Raw genomic sequence first — 17,186 nt, 5'->3', positions numbered from 1 at the left:
TTTTCTCTTTCTCTATTCAAGAAAAAGAAAAGAATTGTAAAAGAGAAAAAGGAAAAAGAAAGAAAATTGAATAGATGAACCTGTTAACAGATTGAGTAGGACTGAAATTGCTTTGTTTTTCCCTAGAAGTCAGTCCATGTAGCGCTTTATAGTCCATAAATTAAGCTGGTGGTGAGTCTTGTGTTCTTGAAGAGCAATGTTGGCCTAGTTGGGCCGGGCTCAGTGTAACGGCTCTGCTCTCCACTAGGTGGCGCAGCTAGCCTGCTGGTGTGGGTGGTTGTGGTGCTCTTTGGTGCGCATGCGCATAGGCTGGAGCCTTGAAAAATGGCTCCACCCAGCCACACAGTCTGTTCTCCCAGATCAGCAATCGCACACCAGTGTTCTGTCTTCAGCTCTCGTCCACTCCCTGCTCTTTCACTCTCTGTGACCAGGCCCCAAGCAGTACCTCTCTCCCAAGTTTTGTCTCAGATGCAGCTATTTTCCCCAGCCCCTTACTTCCTAAGGACTGCGGCTTTGACCCACTCCGCCCCTCTATGGGAGGGTCTCACCCAGCAATGGCCGAATATCCGCTGCACCCAGGAATGCCTGCTGGATGCTGTTGTTGCTGGTGCCCCAAGACTGTGGTGAGGTGCCAGCCCACCCCAGAAAATGTTCGGGAGACAGTGTAGCAGCAGCACTTCAGGGATTATGGAAAATCACAACACACATCTGGCACCAGGTTTCACCCTTAATGACCTTGTTACAGCACCAGCGAATGTGGCCATTTTCTGGGGTTTGCTGAGACCAGGTGACTTCAACAGTCTCTACCAAATGTCCTTCCAGCAGTGGAACCGCTTTTCCCTGTGTGGCCTCAGAACCTCCCAGCTCCCACTCTGTTCCTGGGGATTCGCCCTTCCCACCAGAGCACCACCAGGTATTGAGCTGTGGAGTTGCAGCCTTGTGCTTCTCTAGTTTACAGTCTTAATAGAGTTTAAACCCTCTTCTTTCTCCTTTCTCCCTTTTTAGTTTAGTCCCTGCAGCTGATTCCAATTTTCTGCTTTCTCTCCAAGTGCTTTTGGGGAGGGGTGATTTTCCCATATTCTTTCCCCCTCCTCAGTCTCTGTCCTCTCTCTGCCCAAAAAAGAAGTTCCCTACCTTTTGGGGCTTCTTGCTCCTCAAGTTCAGCTCTCCACTCCATGTACCTGCTGAATTCTGTGGTTCAGGTTGTACAGATTGTTGTGTTAATCCTCCAATCAATTTTCTGGGTGTGTAGGATGGTTCAGTGTTGGTCTGGCTGTATTTTATGGACGCGAGACACAAAAACCTTCCATGCTGTTCCGCCATCTTGGCTCCTCCCTCATATTTCTTATTGTATAAAATTTGTTGCTTTATATGTATTTTATTAATTATAGAAACTACTCCCAAGCATTACTTGAAGTGTTTTTTCTTTATTTGTTTTTATTTATTTATTTATTTTTTTGAGGGAGAGTGTGTGTATATGTGAGTAGAGTAAGGGACAGACAGAGAAAGAGAGAGAATCCCAAACAGGAAACATGCTCATCACAGAGCCCTATACAAGGCTCAATCCCAAGGAACCTTAAGATCATGACCTGAGCCGAAATCACGAACGGGATACTCATCCGACTGAGCCACCCAGGGGCCCCTTAATTCTTTTATCTCTCTGACTTTTAATCTTCCCTAAGAAGCTTTAAAATATTTGTTAAGTTAAAAATATTGCCATTTGTTTAGTCACAGTGCAACTATGGAAATGTTTTAGGAGAATAGATACAGTTACATAAAGAATATATTTCTATTTCAGGTGTATGCCGTTACAAGCCCCATCGGAGTGTTAATGATTTCTACATGTGTTTATGTGCATTTATATCTACAGGTGCTGCATTTGTGAATGGGATTTGTCATTCTAGTCTGCTTTCTATTGTATTTTTGAATGTAAATAAATGGAAAGCTTATTTTTAGGGTGTGTTATTTGCTAAATGCTTATAATTTCAACAAATTGTTAGAAAAAATTATTGAATATCACATTTAGAATAAGTTTGAAGTAAATAAGAACATTGCCTTCTTCCATTTCATATGAACATTTAAATTAATGTCTGAATTCATTTCTTTGACTAATAAAGGAATACAATTAAATTATCATCCTATAGTGAAAATTCTTTATTTTTTCCATACTTTAAAGAAAATTGTGACATAATCTATGAAAAATCTGTTTTATACACATTGTTGTCTTAAACTCTCTCTCTTCGATTAGTAGTTGAAAGGAAAAAATGTATTCCCTATTCTATTTGGATTGGTGATTCTGTTCATGTTTATAAAGTCAAGAGGCATGTTTTGAACCCGATTCCTTTAGAGTACAGCCTCATTTACATTATAAAAATAACTTCCATGTTTTTAGTCATTTTACTATTTTTTCTTATTTTCAAGTTGTTGTGAACTTTTACCTTTTGATATACATGTAAATGCATGTTAGTTGGAAGTAGGAACAAAGGCCAATATGATATGCAAACCTGATGTCCTATTACCCTGGAAGATTGACAGTTATTTTTATTATCAGTCCACTATGTCATTAATGATTTGTTCAAATCTTGAGTTTCCAAAATAGTAAGGACTTCAAAGGAATTACTAACAAACATACATTTTCCCTAAGTAGAGATTTTCACCAATTCTTCCATCTCTATACATTTTCTGAAAGACTGAAATTTAACAGCTATCAATTTATACATTTATGTATTTTATCTTTTTTTTTTTTAAAAACAGCTCTTAGTTTTATTGACAATTTCCACATTTTTAAATCTCCATTTCATTTATTTCTAGTATGGCCTTTGTTCTTTCTTTCTCTTTGCCATCTTTGGGCTTAGTTTGCTCTGTTTCTAATTCCTTGAGATGAAAAGTGAGGTTTTTAAAAATGTTTTATTATTTATTTTTGAAGAAGAGACAGAGCGACACAGAGTGTGAGCTGGGGAGGGGCAGAGAGAGAGAGGGAGACACAGAATCTGAAGTGGGCTCCAGGCTCTGAGCTGTCAGAACAGAGCCAGACACAGGGCTTGAACTCACAAGCTCTGAGACCATGGCCTGAGCCAAAGTCAGATGCTTAACTGACTGAGCCCCCAGCACCCCAGAAGAGTGAGGGTTTTTATTTGAAATATTTCTTGTTTCTTAATGTTGGCATTTATGGCTATAGACTTCCTCTTAAAACTGCTATTGAATCATTGCATATGGGTTTTTTATGTTTATTTATTTATTTTGACAGAGAAAGAGAGAGCGAGAGAGAGCAAGAGAGCATCAGCACAAGTGGAGGAGCAGAGAGAGAGGAAGAAAGAGAATCCCAAGCAGGTCCAGCACTGTCAGCGCAGAGCCAGATGCAGGGCTCCATTCCATGAACCTTGAGATCATGACCTGAGCTGAAATCAAAAGTTGGTGGCTCAACCAAATGAGCCACACAGATGCCCTTTATTGTCCCATTTAATTTTACTTTTAATTTTTAAATGTTTATTTTTGAAAGAGAGAGAGAAAAAGCACAAGTGGATAGGGACAGAGAGAGAGAAGGAGACACAGAATAAATAGGCTCCAGGCTCTGAACTGTCAGCACAGAGCCCAACGCAGGGCTTGATCCCATGAGCCATGAGATCATGACCTGAGCCAAAGTCAGATGCTTAACCGACTGAGCCACCCAGGCATCCCAATTGTCCCCATTTTAGATGCGAAAATTGATATAAGGTTAAGTATGTTGCCCAAGGACACAGTACTCACAGGAGTTGGAGAAGGGTTTTCAACCCAGAAAGTCTGGCTTTGTAAGCACATTATTTATCTCTGTGGTCTACTGCCTATGAAAAGATATAAACCTTAAGTAATTCTAGAAATTAAATTAATAACATAAGTACTCTAATTCTGAGAGTTAAATAATACTAAGATTCCTAGTACACAGTAAATGCAAAAAAAAATGCTCAGTAACATTACTGTTATGAAAATAGAGACTCTAATTCAAGCAGTTTAAAAGGATTATCAACCGTATACAAATCTGTTATGACTTACAAAACAACGTTTCATTTGCCAGCACACAAACTCTTTGAATACTGATGGCATGAGTTCAAATAAAAAGAGAAAAGTTATACTGAAAGGAAGGGAAATAAAATGAAATTTTATGTCAATAAGAATAACCTGTCTTATATAGGATGTATCTGCCGTCCTTCAAAAAAACAGTAAAGACCAGTGAGGGAGGAAGCAAACTACTACATGTTTCTGGAACTGTCTGTGCAGCACTCATTTCAAAATCTCCCTGAATGAAGGAATTATTTTTATAAACTTGCACTTGTAAGAATATTCAAAATTTAGTGGAGTGGAACATCTGCTCTACAGATACTTCCCATGGGTTTTCTCTCACTCTCCCAAAGAAGCACAGCCCCTATATGTTGCATCATTCACTCTCAGAACCTCCCAGGGTTTGGGATTTACTCCAGTGATTCCTAGACCTACATAAATCTTGCTTCTTCTGGAATATCCATGCCACCGTGACAAAGAGAAAAGAACCAGATCCATTTTCAAGATTGGCAAGACCATCTCTGCTGTGAGCGATAGTTATTCTTTATTAAGTCCATGAAATATCCAAGTACAAGTGGACAAGGACTGAGAGATGACTTCTATAAATGACTGAGTGTCTTATGTAATAAGCAGAGGTGAATCTTACACGCTACGGCAGTGAGTTGCAATTCATTTCATGAAGTTTTAAAGGCAAACACTCGAATGTGTTTTCCTTTTCTATTTGGTGTACTTAAACTTCATTATAATACCTTCACAAGCCGGGTATTTTCTCTGTTATTTGTAGTGTGTGAGGCACTGAGGTAGAAAGTGACAGTGAGATTATGGATATGGACACAATTCCTCTGATGGGGTCAGTGAACGAATAAGAAGGTTTCATATGGAGGCATAGTCTCTGTTTCAGAGCAAATGAAGCTTCTTATAAAATACAAGCATTGCTGTTACGTGTAATGAGTTCTTGTGCTAAGTGCGATCATTCCTTTCACAGCTGTTACTTCAAACTTTATTAAGGCAGTGGAGAACACATATGATTCTTAATAAGCTGTTTAGTATATTTTTTTCCAAGAGGTATCCATCTTTAGAGATCCATGTCTGTTCAACCTGATTCCAAAATCAGCAACTCCACCTTTCTCCTTACGGGTTTCCCTGGCCTGGAACGGGAATATCCTTGGCTCTCCATTCCTTTCTTCTGTATCTATGCTATGGTACTCTTAGGGAATTGCCTGGTGCTGCATGTGATCCGGACAGAGCCCAGCCTACATGAGCCCATGTTCTACTTCCTGGCCATGTTGGCCCTCACTGACCTGTGCATGGGGCTGTCCACAGTGCACACGGTGCTTGGGATCTTGTGGGGCCTGAGCAGGGAAGTCAGCCTGGATGCCTGCATTGCCCAAACTTACTTCATCCATGGTCTGTCCCTCACAGAGTCTGGAGTCCTTCTTGCCATGGCCTTTGATCGCTTTACTGCCATCTGCAATCCTCTGAGATATACATCCATCCTCACCAATATGAGAATCATCACCATTGGTGTGGCCATTTTAGGGAGGAGTTTCCTGTTCATTACCGCTCCCATTGTCCGCCTAAAGTTCTTCGATTACTGCCATCCTCATATCCTCTCCCATTCCTTCTGCCTGCACCAAGACTTACTTCGGCTTGCCTGCTCCGACATCCGCTTCAACAGCTTCTATGCGTTAGCCCTGGTGATCTGCACACTCTTTTTGGATTCGGTGCTCATTCTCATCTCCTACATCTCGATCCTGCATTCAGTCTTGACTATTGCATCCCGGGACGAGCGGCTCAAGTCCTTGAAGACCTGTGTCTCCCACATCTGTGCTGTTCTGGTTTTCTATATCCCAATTATTGGTTTGACTATGGTGCACCGCTTTGGAAAGCACCTCTCTCCTGTGGTCCACGTCCTCATGGGCAATATCTATATCCTTTTCCCACCCTTGATGAACCCTATCATCTACAGTGTCAAAACCCAACAAATACGTAGCAGGATCCAGAGATGGTTTACTAAACAAAACTGAGTACTAGAAGTTAGTGTGTTCTAAGGAAGGGAAGGTCGTATTTGCAAGAGGAATGACTGATAATGATTTGTAGCAGAAATAATAAATGTATATGTAGTACTTAACAGATTAAAGGCATATTTATAGTCATTTCTTAATTTAGTTTTCCAGAGCCGGAGAAATAAGCAGAGAAAGTGTTACTGATCTCATTTCCTAATTTTAAAATTAAGTATAACGTTAACCACACTGACTTGTGTTCCCCAGTGCATCAGTGAGCACTTGCCTGGGTAGTTACTAAGTTTACGGTACCATCCATGCTTTTTAAATTCTAGTTCAGCATGTGACTTTATTTTTCATAGAACTGGTATATCAGTACGTTTACTTGTATAGGACAAGTAGCCTTTACATATTATTACCATGTGTCACAAGTTCACTCTGTTGAGTTTGTTGAGAAGGAAAATTTTACTCTACCCTTCAAGGTTCTTCTAAATCAGTAATAATTACATTGGCATGAGACAGATTAACAGGAGAAAAAAACAAAATTTAATTAATGCACACAGAGGTCCATAGTAAAATTAAGACCAAAGGAAATGACCAAGACATGAAGTTTTATACATTTTAGACAAACATCCATCTGTGAGGAATTGACGGGACAAAGAAAACTTATGCTCAGGAGCTTCCATTAGTAAAGAATTCTAAATGTGGACTAGAATTTGGGCTGGGGTAATAAATCTGTAAAAATTACAAGATTTATTTACATAGGGTACTTTGGCCCTGATTCCCTATCTCTGATGATAAGGATGTCTCTTTACCTCTTGATGCAGAGAAGGTACCTTTCACATGGGAGATGTGCTTCCTGCTTTCTGGAGACAAAGAGTCAGCAGTCTTGCACTGGCTGTTTCTTAAATAAGTTTAATTCAGTGTAATCTTTATGGTAATGTGGCATACTTCGGGGCAGCCTTCCCTAGGTCCCTACAAGGTCATTCACACCTCTTCTACATATGTTTAAGCAAAAGTGCCTAGAAAGCCTGTTCTGTGTCACCTAATAGAATGCAGGATTGGTAGATTAGATTACACAGTTTAATGTAAAAGATTTGGTGAACAGTGACTGAATCAGCTATCATATCTCTACATAGTCTACGATGTACCCCCAATTCTATATAGTTTACAATACTCATGAGAGTTGTCAATTGACTTTAATCTTGGTGTCAGTGTACATGTAATTTTAAAGACAGATCAACCTCTTTATCTTTAAGGTAGGATGCGAAGGCACATATATATTAAGTAAAACATCTGCACCTAAACTGGGGATAGAATTATGGTTGTGAGAATCTTTTGAATGTATATCCCATTTTTTAAATAATGTTTGTATTTATTTTTGAGACAGAGTGAGAGATAGCATTGAGTGGGGGAAGGGCAGAGAGAGAGCGAGACACAGAATCTGAAACAGGCTCCAGGCTCAAAGCTGTCAGCACAGAGCCTGACGCGGGGCTAGAACTCTCAACCATGAGATCATGATCTGAGCCGAAGTCAGACGCTCATCCAACTGAGCCACCCAGGTACTCCTGTATATCCCATTTCTATGTCTCACCCTCTTCATGGATAAAATTAGGAAATTCAAGTCAATAACAAAATGCAGATATTGTTATTTTTTGTTGTTTCTTGCTTTTTAAAAAACCTTGACCTCCTCCCAAATTAAAAATCAAAAAGTAAAAAAAAAAAAAAAAAAAAAATCCCATAGTATCAGTCTCAAGATTGTTTTTCAAATTTCTTTAAATATTGTCACCTCATCACAGCTATATCAAGCCATGACTGGGACAGCAGAGTAATTAGCAGAGAATAATTACAGTTAGGCTACAGAGATGGTAGGAAGCATATTGTTGCACATACACCTTCAGGTGTATGAAGTTCCATCATCGATATTCTCATAAACAGAGAAAAAAATCAATTTTGAAAACTAACGTTTGGTTTGGTACCTTTAATTTATCTTTTAGTGTTTTATTATAAAAGTGATATGCTTTTTAGATTAAAAGATATCACATTTATGTTTGTTACTCTTGCCTTTGAGAACTGTCACTGTGTAAAGCCCACACATCTCTATATCTCAGTCTATCTAAACATCTCTGTCCATGTCAGACTACTTTTCCCTGATGGCTCCTTTCTGTTAGGCTCTCTGTGACGGTACTTTATTTCAGAATGCCTGCCTCTCCTATCAGTCCTATTTCTCTATGTGTAGCTCATTTCTGAAAGAAACTTCTGGCCAAACATTGGTAATTGACCTGTTCTAATTATAGTGGGAAATAACAGACCTTATTTCTCCTCTTTGTTAGGGGGAGTTTGAGAAAAAGGATGGAGAGGAACCTTCACATTATTATATCAAATATAATCAATATTACAATATTGATTGATGATGAAAATATAAGTGATCCCTAGTATATATGCATTAAGGTTTACATTAAACAAAATTTTGGGGGCGCATAGGTGACCTAGTTGGTTAAGCATCCAACTTTGACTCAGGTTATGAGCCCCTGGTTCAAGAGTTCGAGCCCCATATCAGGGTCTCTGCTGTCAGCTCAGAGCCCACTTTGGATTCTCTGTCTTCTCTCTGCCCCTCCCCCCCCACAAAAAAAAACAAAAATAATTTTTTTAAATTTTTATGCATATTAGAAGTCAGATTTTGGAGTAAGAATAATTTGAGTTGTCCAAGGGCAATAATATTATCCCCCTTAACATGACAATAAAATGGGTTTGGTGAACTTTACATTTTGCGCAAGTTGAGCTTTTATTTTTCCCCATGAATATGTCTAAGAAAAGAAGTTTTCCTATAGTCTTCTATAAAATTTCAGTGTCTTAACTCTAAAAACTTAGCAGAAATATGATAGACTATAATTACCCCAAGTGAATAATAGTGAAAAGGAAAAGTTTCAATAAGCGTTTCATAAGGTCAGAGTTAAAATTCCGTGCTTACATATTTATACTGTATTTTATTAAGTTGTACCTAAAATGATAACAGAATTAGAAGTTAGCTATTAATGCATTATATTTGTGTATGTGGATATATATCAACATGTATGTTTGCATTTATATATATGTGTGTGTGTGTATTCAGATGATACTTATTATTTACAGATTCTGTATTTGGGAATTCATCTACTTGTTCAAATATATTTGAAACCCCAGAATCAATGCCCCCAGTGTTGTCACCATTAGTGGACATATGCGAGGCAGCAAAAAATTTGAGTTGCCTAACACATATGTCCTCAGCTGAGGTTGAACAGGCTTAAGCTCTGCCTTCTTGTTTCATCTCTAGTATGAATAAATGAGTATACATTTTTGTGGTCTATTTAATGCTCTATTTTACTCCTTTTTGTTGGTGCTGGTGATGGTGAAAATGGCCCCCAAGCATCCTACTGAAGTGCATCCAGTGTTCCTAAACCCAAGGCTGTGATCCATCTTGCGGAGGTGACAGTGTGTCAGATAAGCTCCCTGTAGGCAGAAGTTATAGTTGCCTGTGAGCTCAATGTTAATGAATCAAAAATACTGAACATCCAGAAAAAGGAAGAAGAGTTTTACCAATCTGTGCATGAGGTTGCTCCTCCAATTGCTAGGGCAACGTCTAGAGTGTGTGATGAAACTATGGAGAGAATGGAAAGTTGACTAAGTTTGTGAATTCATGGTATTATGATCAATTAAATAAAATGTAGTGGATGGCACTGTTGCAAGTGTGAAATCCAAAGGAATCTACAGATCCATTATCCAAGGTCAGAAAGGGTGAAATCCTTCTTGGTTAATGTTTATTACAGGGAAATGCCACATGAAATGTATTATTTGTAAGAAATGTGTATTGAATGTGTTTGATATATATTAAAATGTGTCTTTAAATTGAAACACACACACAGATTACGTATTAAATGGTTATTGAAAATGTGATCAGAGCTCAAAGCAACTTGATGCTTGTGTGTCTCCTAAAGAGAAATGGTTCAGAACTCAGTGACTTTACAGAACATAACTGCAGCAAATAATAAAAATAGACCATATATATATTTATACTGTAATTCTATGTTTATTAATATATACACCAAAATTGCTTACACAGCTATGAAAATACATACATGCGTGCAAAGGTTCATTGCATCATTAATATGCTTCAAACATATTCATTTAGAGAGAAGTATTAATTGAATTGTAGTACTTCTATAACATTCAACGTCATTGGCATTTTAAAAATAGAAAAAGTGCAAAAGTTGTGATTTTAAAAGTTCTCTCTGTTATTCATAAGTAGCTGAAAAACTATGCAGAAAAATATTCTTGATGTAATCTCATTTTTACTTAAAATAATTCTACATATATTCTAGTATAAAAAAGCCTGAATATCATACTTACTAACTAACTCTAATGAGGGAGTAGGGATAAAGGACGAAAAAAACATTTTAAATTGTTTGAGTTTTATACAATTAATGGTATTGTTTCAATTTAAAACATATATGTTTATCCAAGGAGAGAACTATAGGGATTTTTCATGGGGTATGGCATAATTTTAACTTGTCCACTAAATTTTCATACGCGTAGGCATCACAAACAATTTTGTTTATATTAAAAGCCACACATAAATTTTGTGATTGGCAAAGTTTTCTAAGCATACCAAAAAAAGGTATTAAAAAGGGAAAAATAAGGTAAGTAAAACATATTTCGTGGAAAATAAAATCTAAATTATTATTTAGCTCAAGAGGAGCAAGAGGGAGAATCTAAAGGCAACATTTCACTCGATGAACAAGTAAATAAAGTACGTAAAAAGAAATTAAAACGCATCAGAGACATCCTGAAGAAGTTAGAATTTCAGAGAGGAGTCTTTCCGAGGACAGAGAGCGCTCTTTCTGAAGCCGCATCTGCCGAGAGCCGTCTGCTATGTCTGCTCAAAAAGGACGATGCTCCTGGCAATACAGCCAGTTTTGAGGGTCAGAAAACAGATGTTTGGAATTCTGGCAGAGCCTAAAAGAAAAAACGTAGGAAACCAAAGGATCTCTCTCCAGGTGACAGTGGAGGAACGGAGACCTGAGACTGGCAATGTGTTGGGTTTGGGACAAGATATTTGCTAAACTCTGAAACCGCGTGGGACTGGAAAGCCAAAAGAGTGGGCAGGGAACATTTGAACAAGACAGAGTTGTTTTCGGTACTCTTGCCTTCCTTGGCGCACAAAGATTACAGCGCAAGGTGCGGGCTGCACCCTAGCTCACAGTTGAAAGCCCGAACGGGCCAAGCCATAGGTGCAAAAGTGAAACCAGCTAATACAGTGGTACAACCAGCTTCCACTCAGTCCAAATTTTGACTAGGTCAAGGTAAAGATCCTATATGGGGCTTACCACAGAGCGAGATGTGCATTATCCCTGGAAGGAAATATCACTTTACATGGCTTTCATGATTTTTCTATATAATGTCAAACACCCAGTGAGAAACTGGTAGACATGGCAAGAGACAAGAACATGAGTTCAAAAACAAGGAGAAAAGCAATAGAAACGGACCCCTCCACAGCTGTATTTATTGTAAATAGCAGTCAAGGATTTTTAAGGTAACAATGCTTAATATGTGCAAGGAAATAGAAGAACCGATGATAAATAATTTACTAATCCTTAAAAATGAAGAGTTGAAGAATTTTACCAGGAAATTAGAATATACCAGACATTTAAATTAAAATAGAGAGAGAGAGAGAGAGAGAGAGGGAGAGAATGAATCAAATGCACATTAGAAAATGCTAAAGCACAGGAGTTAAACCTGATAATTCAGGAAAGCTGAATCAGAGAGCAGAAGACAGGATTACTGAGCTAAATGAGAGGTTAGTAGAAAATAACACACATGAGACTTTAGTGCCTTATTAAGGAAAGGAAGTGTTTCACGGTGATAAAAAGGTCAATCAACAAAGAAGATCTCTTTAAAAACTTCATGCATCAATAAATGGAAGTGCCTACCTACCCATAGCTTAAAAGTACGCAAATCAAAGACATCAGCAGCTGTAACAAGGGAAACAGACTAATCCACATTCATAATGGAACATTTTAACACTCTTCTATCAAAAACTGAAAACACAAGCGAATAAATCTAAGGATAGAAATGATAAAATGACATAAAATTAATAAACTTGATCACACACACGTATAAATAAAAAAATGGATAGATATAGATCCATAAATATGGGAATAGATATAGGTACAAGTAACACTTCGATCAACAGGTACAGGTGAACAAAGAGTGACAGATTGGGTCATACATAAAGCTTTAATTTGTATTTTTAAATTAATTTTAGTGTTATATTAACAACTGTTTGAAAACAGTGGCTCAGTATTTCAGCTCAAGGGCAAGAAGAATGATGCAGATTCTCACAAGGAAAATGAAGATAAGCATGGTAACCAGAATAATCTCTACTGAGTACCTACCAGTTCCCAAACCCCATGTGAAGGGTCTTACTTACATAAACGTATCCATTAAATTACAGTGACAATCATGTCTCTAGTTCCCAATAAATGTATGTTATTCTTCCTTATTTATACTTTAGGCAGCTGAATGTGTGATAGTAAATTGTACTCCAACGCCTGTAGTTAGGAACTGGCAAAATAAGAGTTTCGAACAAGGTCATTTTGACTCCAGAACTCAAGCACGTAACCGACTTCTTCAGCAGTTGTTTCTCTACCAAATTGAAATCTGCTTTTTGTATAAGATATTCTTGACAAATATTTGACTACCTGCCCTCATTTATGATGGACTTGCAAAATGCAGTTTCTCTATGAAATACTATTAGTATATGAGCATCTTAATGCAGAACAAAATGTATTTTGCTTTATAAAAAGAAAAACATACTTGGAAAACAAATATCGTGAGAATCCTAGCCTCCAGAATTTCTGTCCAGGTTTTTTAGGCCAAAGGGTTACTGTTGATTGAATCGGGAAAATAATTGAAAAGAGGTTTAGAATAACGTTGTCTCTAATCTAAATCTAAAACTTGTCTTTACGTTACTGAAAAAATAAATCACCAAATGCCAGAGCATTTCTCATGTTGCTTTTGTGCAAGTGAGAAATTAAATGAACACTTAAAAACAATAAATATAAGCCATGGTGTAAGCATGGCCTTAGTCCTAGATTTGTTGGAGCAAACATATTTGATGTCATGAGAAGCACCAAGTTGATTATAGCATGAATTACTTGATGAGGATAGGCTTTGTGAAGAAGGAGATATTTATAGATACTTACTTCAAACAAAGTTCAGATTATATATAAGGAAGAGATATTCAAGGGATAAATTTTTACTGGACAAAGTAAACACTAAAGAAGATTTTAGAATAGTTGGAGAAAGAACGTAGTGGGACTTGTATATTATATAAAAGAATCTGATCTTGGAGCTCTAAGTACAAAAGAATCAGTGTGTCCCACTACAACCTGCAGAAGGATCTTTGATTTGTCTATTCGACACAGACCAGCTTCAGGTGGTAAGGAAAATCATGCATTCTGACTTTTCCTATAGCCAAGCATTTAGTTTTCCAGTATCTCATCTGATCTTCTGTTTTCCTCAATTTCTTCTAATTTCCTTATAACTCCAAGTCAATATCCTATGGGATTTTTAACACAATCATTTATATGTTTATTAATTTATTCATAAAACATGATGATACTCCAAACTATTGACTGGACTTTCAGATCATATGGGCCCATTAGGTGAACCATTAAATCCATAGGAGGAAATATTTCCATCAAACGTCATGCCTGGTCTTTGGAACACAACATCTTTACTGCCTTATCTCGAATGTGTTTGGTCTTCACCCCATATACAAAGGGATTGAGGAAAGGTGGAACCAGTAGGTAAAGGTTAGACAAGATGATATGTACATATGATGGAATAGAAGATCCAGATCTGTGAGTGAAAAAGGAAAAAAAGGCAAGGAGATAGAATTGGAAGAAGATACATATGTGGGGAATACATGTATTAAAGGCCTTAAGACGTGCCTCTTTCTGGGACAGGTGAAAGACAGTGATAAATATTTGTACATAGGAGAGGGTGATTAAAAGGAAGTCCAGGCCACCAACAACAAAAGCTCCAAGGAGACCGTAGAATTTACTGATGGAAACGTCTTCAGTGGCAAGCTTCACAAGGGCCATGTGTTCACAGTAAGTGTGGGATATTAACTTGGTTTGGTAAAGTTTCAGACGACACTTTATGAGCAAGAGGCATGGGATTACCAAAAGGGCAGGCCGCAAGGTCACCCCAATTCCAATATGTGTGACCAGTTGTCGAGTGAATATGATAGCATGCCTCAGTGGATAACAGATTGCTACATAGCGGTCCAGAGCCATAGCCAAAAGGACTCCCGATTCAATACCTTGAAATGTGTGGATAAGCCACATCTGAAAGAGGCAAACATCAAAATAGATCTCTGGCAAGTGGAACCAAAAAATTCCAAGCATCTTGGGGACAATGCTGGTGCTAAGTACAATGTCTGTGGCTCCCAACATGGCCAGAAAGAAATACATAGGTTCATGGAGACTGGGTTCAGATTTGATGATGATCAAAAGCAGAGAATTTCCCACCAAAGCAATGATGTACATAACACAGAATGGAATCCCAATCCAACACTGAATAGTTTCCAGACCAGGGATCCCAATGAAAGTCAGCACAGAGGGTATGAACATGGTGCCATTTGCAATAGGCATGGTTATTCAGAGGTCTCCTTAGCAAAGGGGAAAAGTTTGCCAAACTATGATGCTGTGTTCTCTGATATGTCTTGTTCTCATCCAGTCACAGAATTACTGAATGACAAAAATAGGAGAAACAACTACATCAGCTTATTTATCATTTTTAAATGAATGAGAAAATTTCGAAGGAAAGGTTCACTCAGCAACATCATCCACCCATGCGCAGTGATATCCACAATGTGAAAACTGAGTATTTGCACACCATGCCTATGATGGGGTCAACGTGATCAGGCTGCTTAGTGGTGTTCTCCTTCCTCCCCCACTCCATCTTCGATTCCTTCTAACCTTGTCGCGGAAATTAGAAAAAAAAATTGAAACGATAACTTGAGACAGAGAAACATCAAAATCCGTGTGCCTTGAGCCTGACTTTTCTCTTGTTTTCTCTCTCCTCTCATTCCTCCATTCACTTTAGACTAGCAAAGCTGGGTATTTCTGCAGAACATACCAGCACTTCTTTGATTGCAGGTCCCTTTCTAAGGTTGTGACTCCGTTAATAAAATGATCTCTCCTCACCTTAAGCTTCCTTCTCACTGAAGAATTTGTCAATATGACATTGCTGTGGAACTCAGACTCCATCCAGACAGACATTGGCAGCTGCATAACTTTCAGTGGCAATTCTGATTCAGGACACAAGTGTTAAATATGAACCCTGTAGTTAGATAAGCACCCACAGCTCTTCACACTCTTTCTTCCACATATTAGAGAGGAAGGACAGTTTCACTATATAAATAAAATTAAAAGGGTTAAAGATTACCTGCTGTAAAAGAGAAACCTTGGCTGTCTTACCATGAGAACAATGTGCAAGATGCTGAGGTGATGTGAGGTAAGGTTGAGCGAACAAGTTTGGGAGCCCAGGTGTCCATATGGAGGCAATGTTGGCAGACACAATCCTTGTATATAAATTGGGGCTGCTTACCATTGAAGGGAAGAGAAAGTTCTAATATTTTACCTTCCACAGAAGCTGACACAAAAAGAAATATGAGGGGGTGGGGCTCTTTGAGAATTATCCCAGAGATTCCAAGGGAAATGATTGACAAACACATAGGTACATTCAGGTGGCAGTGCCTTGAGAGGCAGCAGAGACAGAAAGAGAAGCCTCCAAAACAGAATTCTCATTGCAGTAGAGAGACTGTTGCTGGGAACACTTCACACTTCCCAGTGACTGTATACCAGCAACGACCCATAGTTCAGTTGTGGGGCTGACAGGATTATGTGTGGATGAATTTTATTGTTTTAAAGTGTGAGCAGAAAGGTGGCTTCAGCGATTAGTTTCCTCAATCTAAATCAGGCAACTAATTGCCTGACTTAGACAATGACTTGCACAAGTTGTCGCCTCCACACATTATCTGAGTTCTTCCCTGGTCCCCAACAACCCTAATTTCTCCTCAGAAATTTTAAACTTGGAATGATTTAGAGATTATTCTACCACATCACCCCCCAAAACTAGGGGGGTCCAAGCAGCTGACGATAAGTGTGCTGAGTCCTTTTCATGCCCGTCTATCTACTGTGCAACGCTCACTTTCAAGAAGACCTCCTCATATGAGGAGGTCTCCTCATATGACCACCGTCCCCCTATTTTATCTTCAGATGTAACAGCACAACATTCAAATAACTCATGACCCGCTCTCTTTCTAGTGAAACATCTGTTGGTCTAACCATCTTGTCTGGTAGCATGCTGCTAACTTCCTCCACCTCCCAATTTCCTCGAGCAGATTCTCATTTTTATCATGACTGTTCTTGTATTGTGGTTCCTAAAACTTCAAAGTCATTCTCTATCAAAAACATATTTGCACTCTCTACTTTCATGGTTTGTAGTATCGCAAGTGGAGTCTAGATTCATTGACTGTACTTGTACTCATACTTCAAGACGTGTACTTTCATCCCCAGTTAAGCTCGTACCCATTCCTAACTACCCACTTACTTAGTATCCAGAAGCAGCAGTGGGAAGTGACTGGAGCAAGAGAAGTTGCTCTTTGCTGGTCCCAGCAGTGGAATATTTGTGTTTTCTACCATAATTTTCCCTGATGACCAAACTTCATAAGCTTCTTGCAAATACTAAGATATTTTTTACTCCCTATGGTAAAGGAGGAGGAGAACAGCTACCATTTCTCAAGACTAACTTCTTAGTCAAGTCCCAGGAGACGGATCTATTTAGTGCAGCCAGGAGAGGGCAATGTTGAAATATCTTCTTTTGGTCAAACAGTGCACTTGTGTTTCAAACTACCAGAGATTGGGATTCCTTGTGCTCACCTGGATGGCAGAGAAATGGAACACAAAATGGGGACTGCTTAGCACAGGACTCCACTTCTTGCCTGAGTGGAGTGGCCAGCTTTACCCATGGTTTTTGAGGAAAGGAAATTGGAAACAAAAGAAAGCATAGCCTCCTCTTATTTATTTCACTTATTTACTC

The 17,186-nt window shown here is 38.5% G+C and overlaps 2 protein-coding genes across 2 annotated transcripts; one reads left to right on the top strand and one right to left on the bottom strand.

Moving 5' to 3' along the window:
• Positions 1-2,302: 2,302 nt before the first annotated feature.
• LOC121039483 (olfactory receptor 51V1-like) lies at positions 2,303-6,062 on the top strand. Its single transcript, XM_040489727.1, has 2 exons — positions 2,303-2,325; positions 5,117-6,062. The coding sequence occupies exons 1-2, from the start codon at positions 2,303-2,305 to the stop codon at positions 6,060-6,062; spliced, it is 969 nt and encodes a 322-aa protein (XP_040345661.1).
• A 7,721-nt stretch (positions 6,063-13,783) lies between these two features.
• LOC121039482 (olfactory receptor 52A5-like) lies at positions 13,784-14,734 on the bottom strand. The gene has a single exon (XM_040489726.1). It carries the CDS (start codon positions 14,732-14,734, stop codon positions 13,784-13,786), a length of 951 nt encoding a protein of 316 aa, XP_040345660.1.
• Positions 14,735-17,186: the final 2,452 nt, after the last annotated feature.

Source organism: Herpailurus yagouaroundi, unplaced genomic scaffold (genome assembly GCF_014898765.1).
Source record: "Herpailurus yagouaroundi ecotype Mexico unplaced genomic scaffold, PumYag 180, whole genome shotgun sequence".
NCBI lineage: Eukaryota > Metazoa > Chordata > Mammalia > Carnivora > Felidae > Herpailurus > Herpailurus yagouaroundi.
This window is presented reverse-complemented; position numbering and strand designations above follow the sequence as displayed.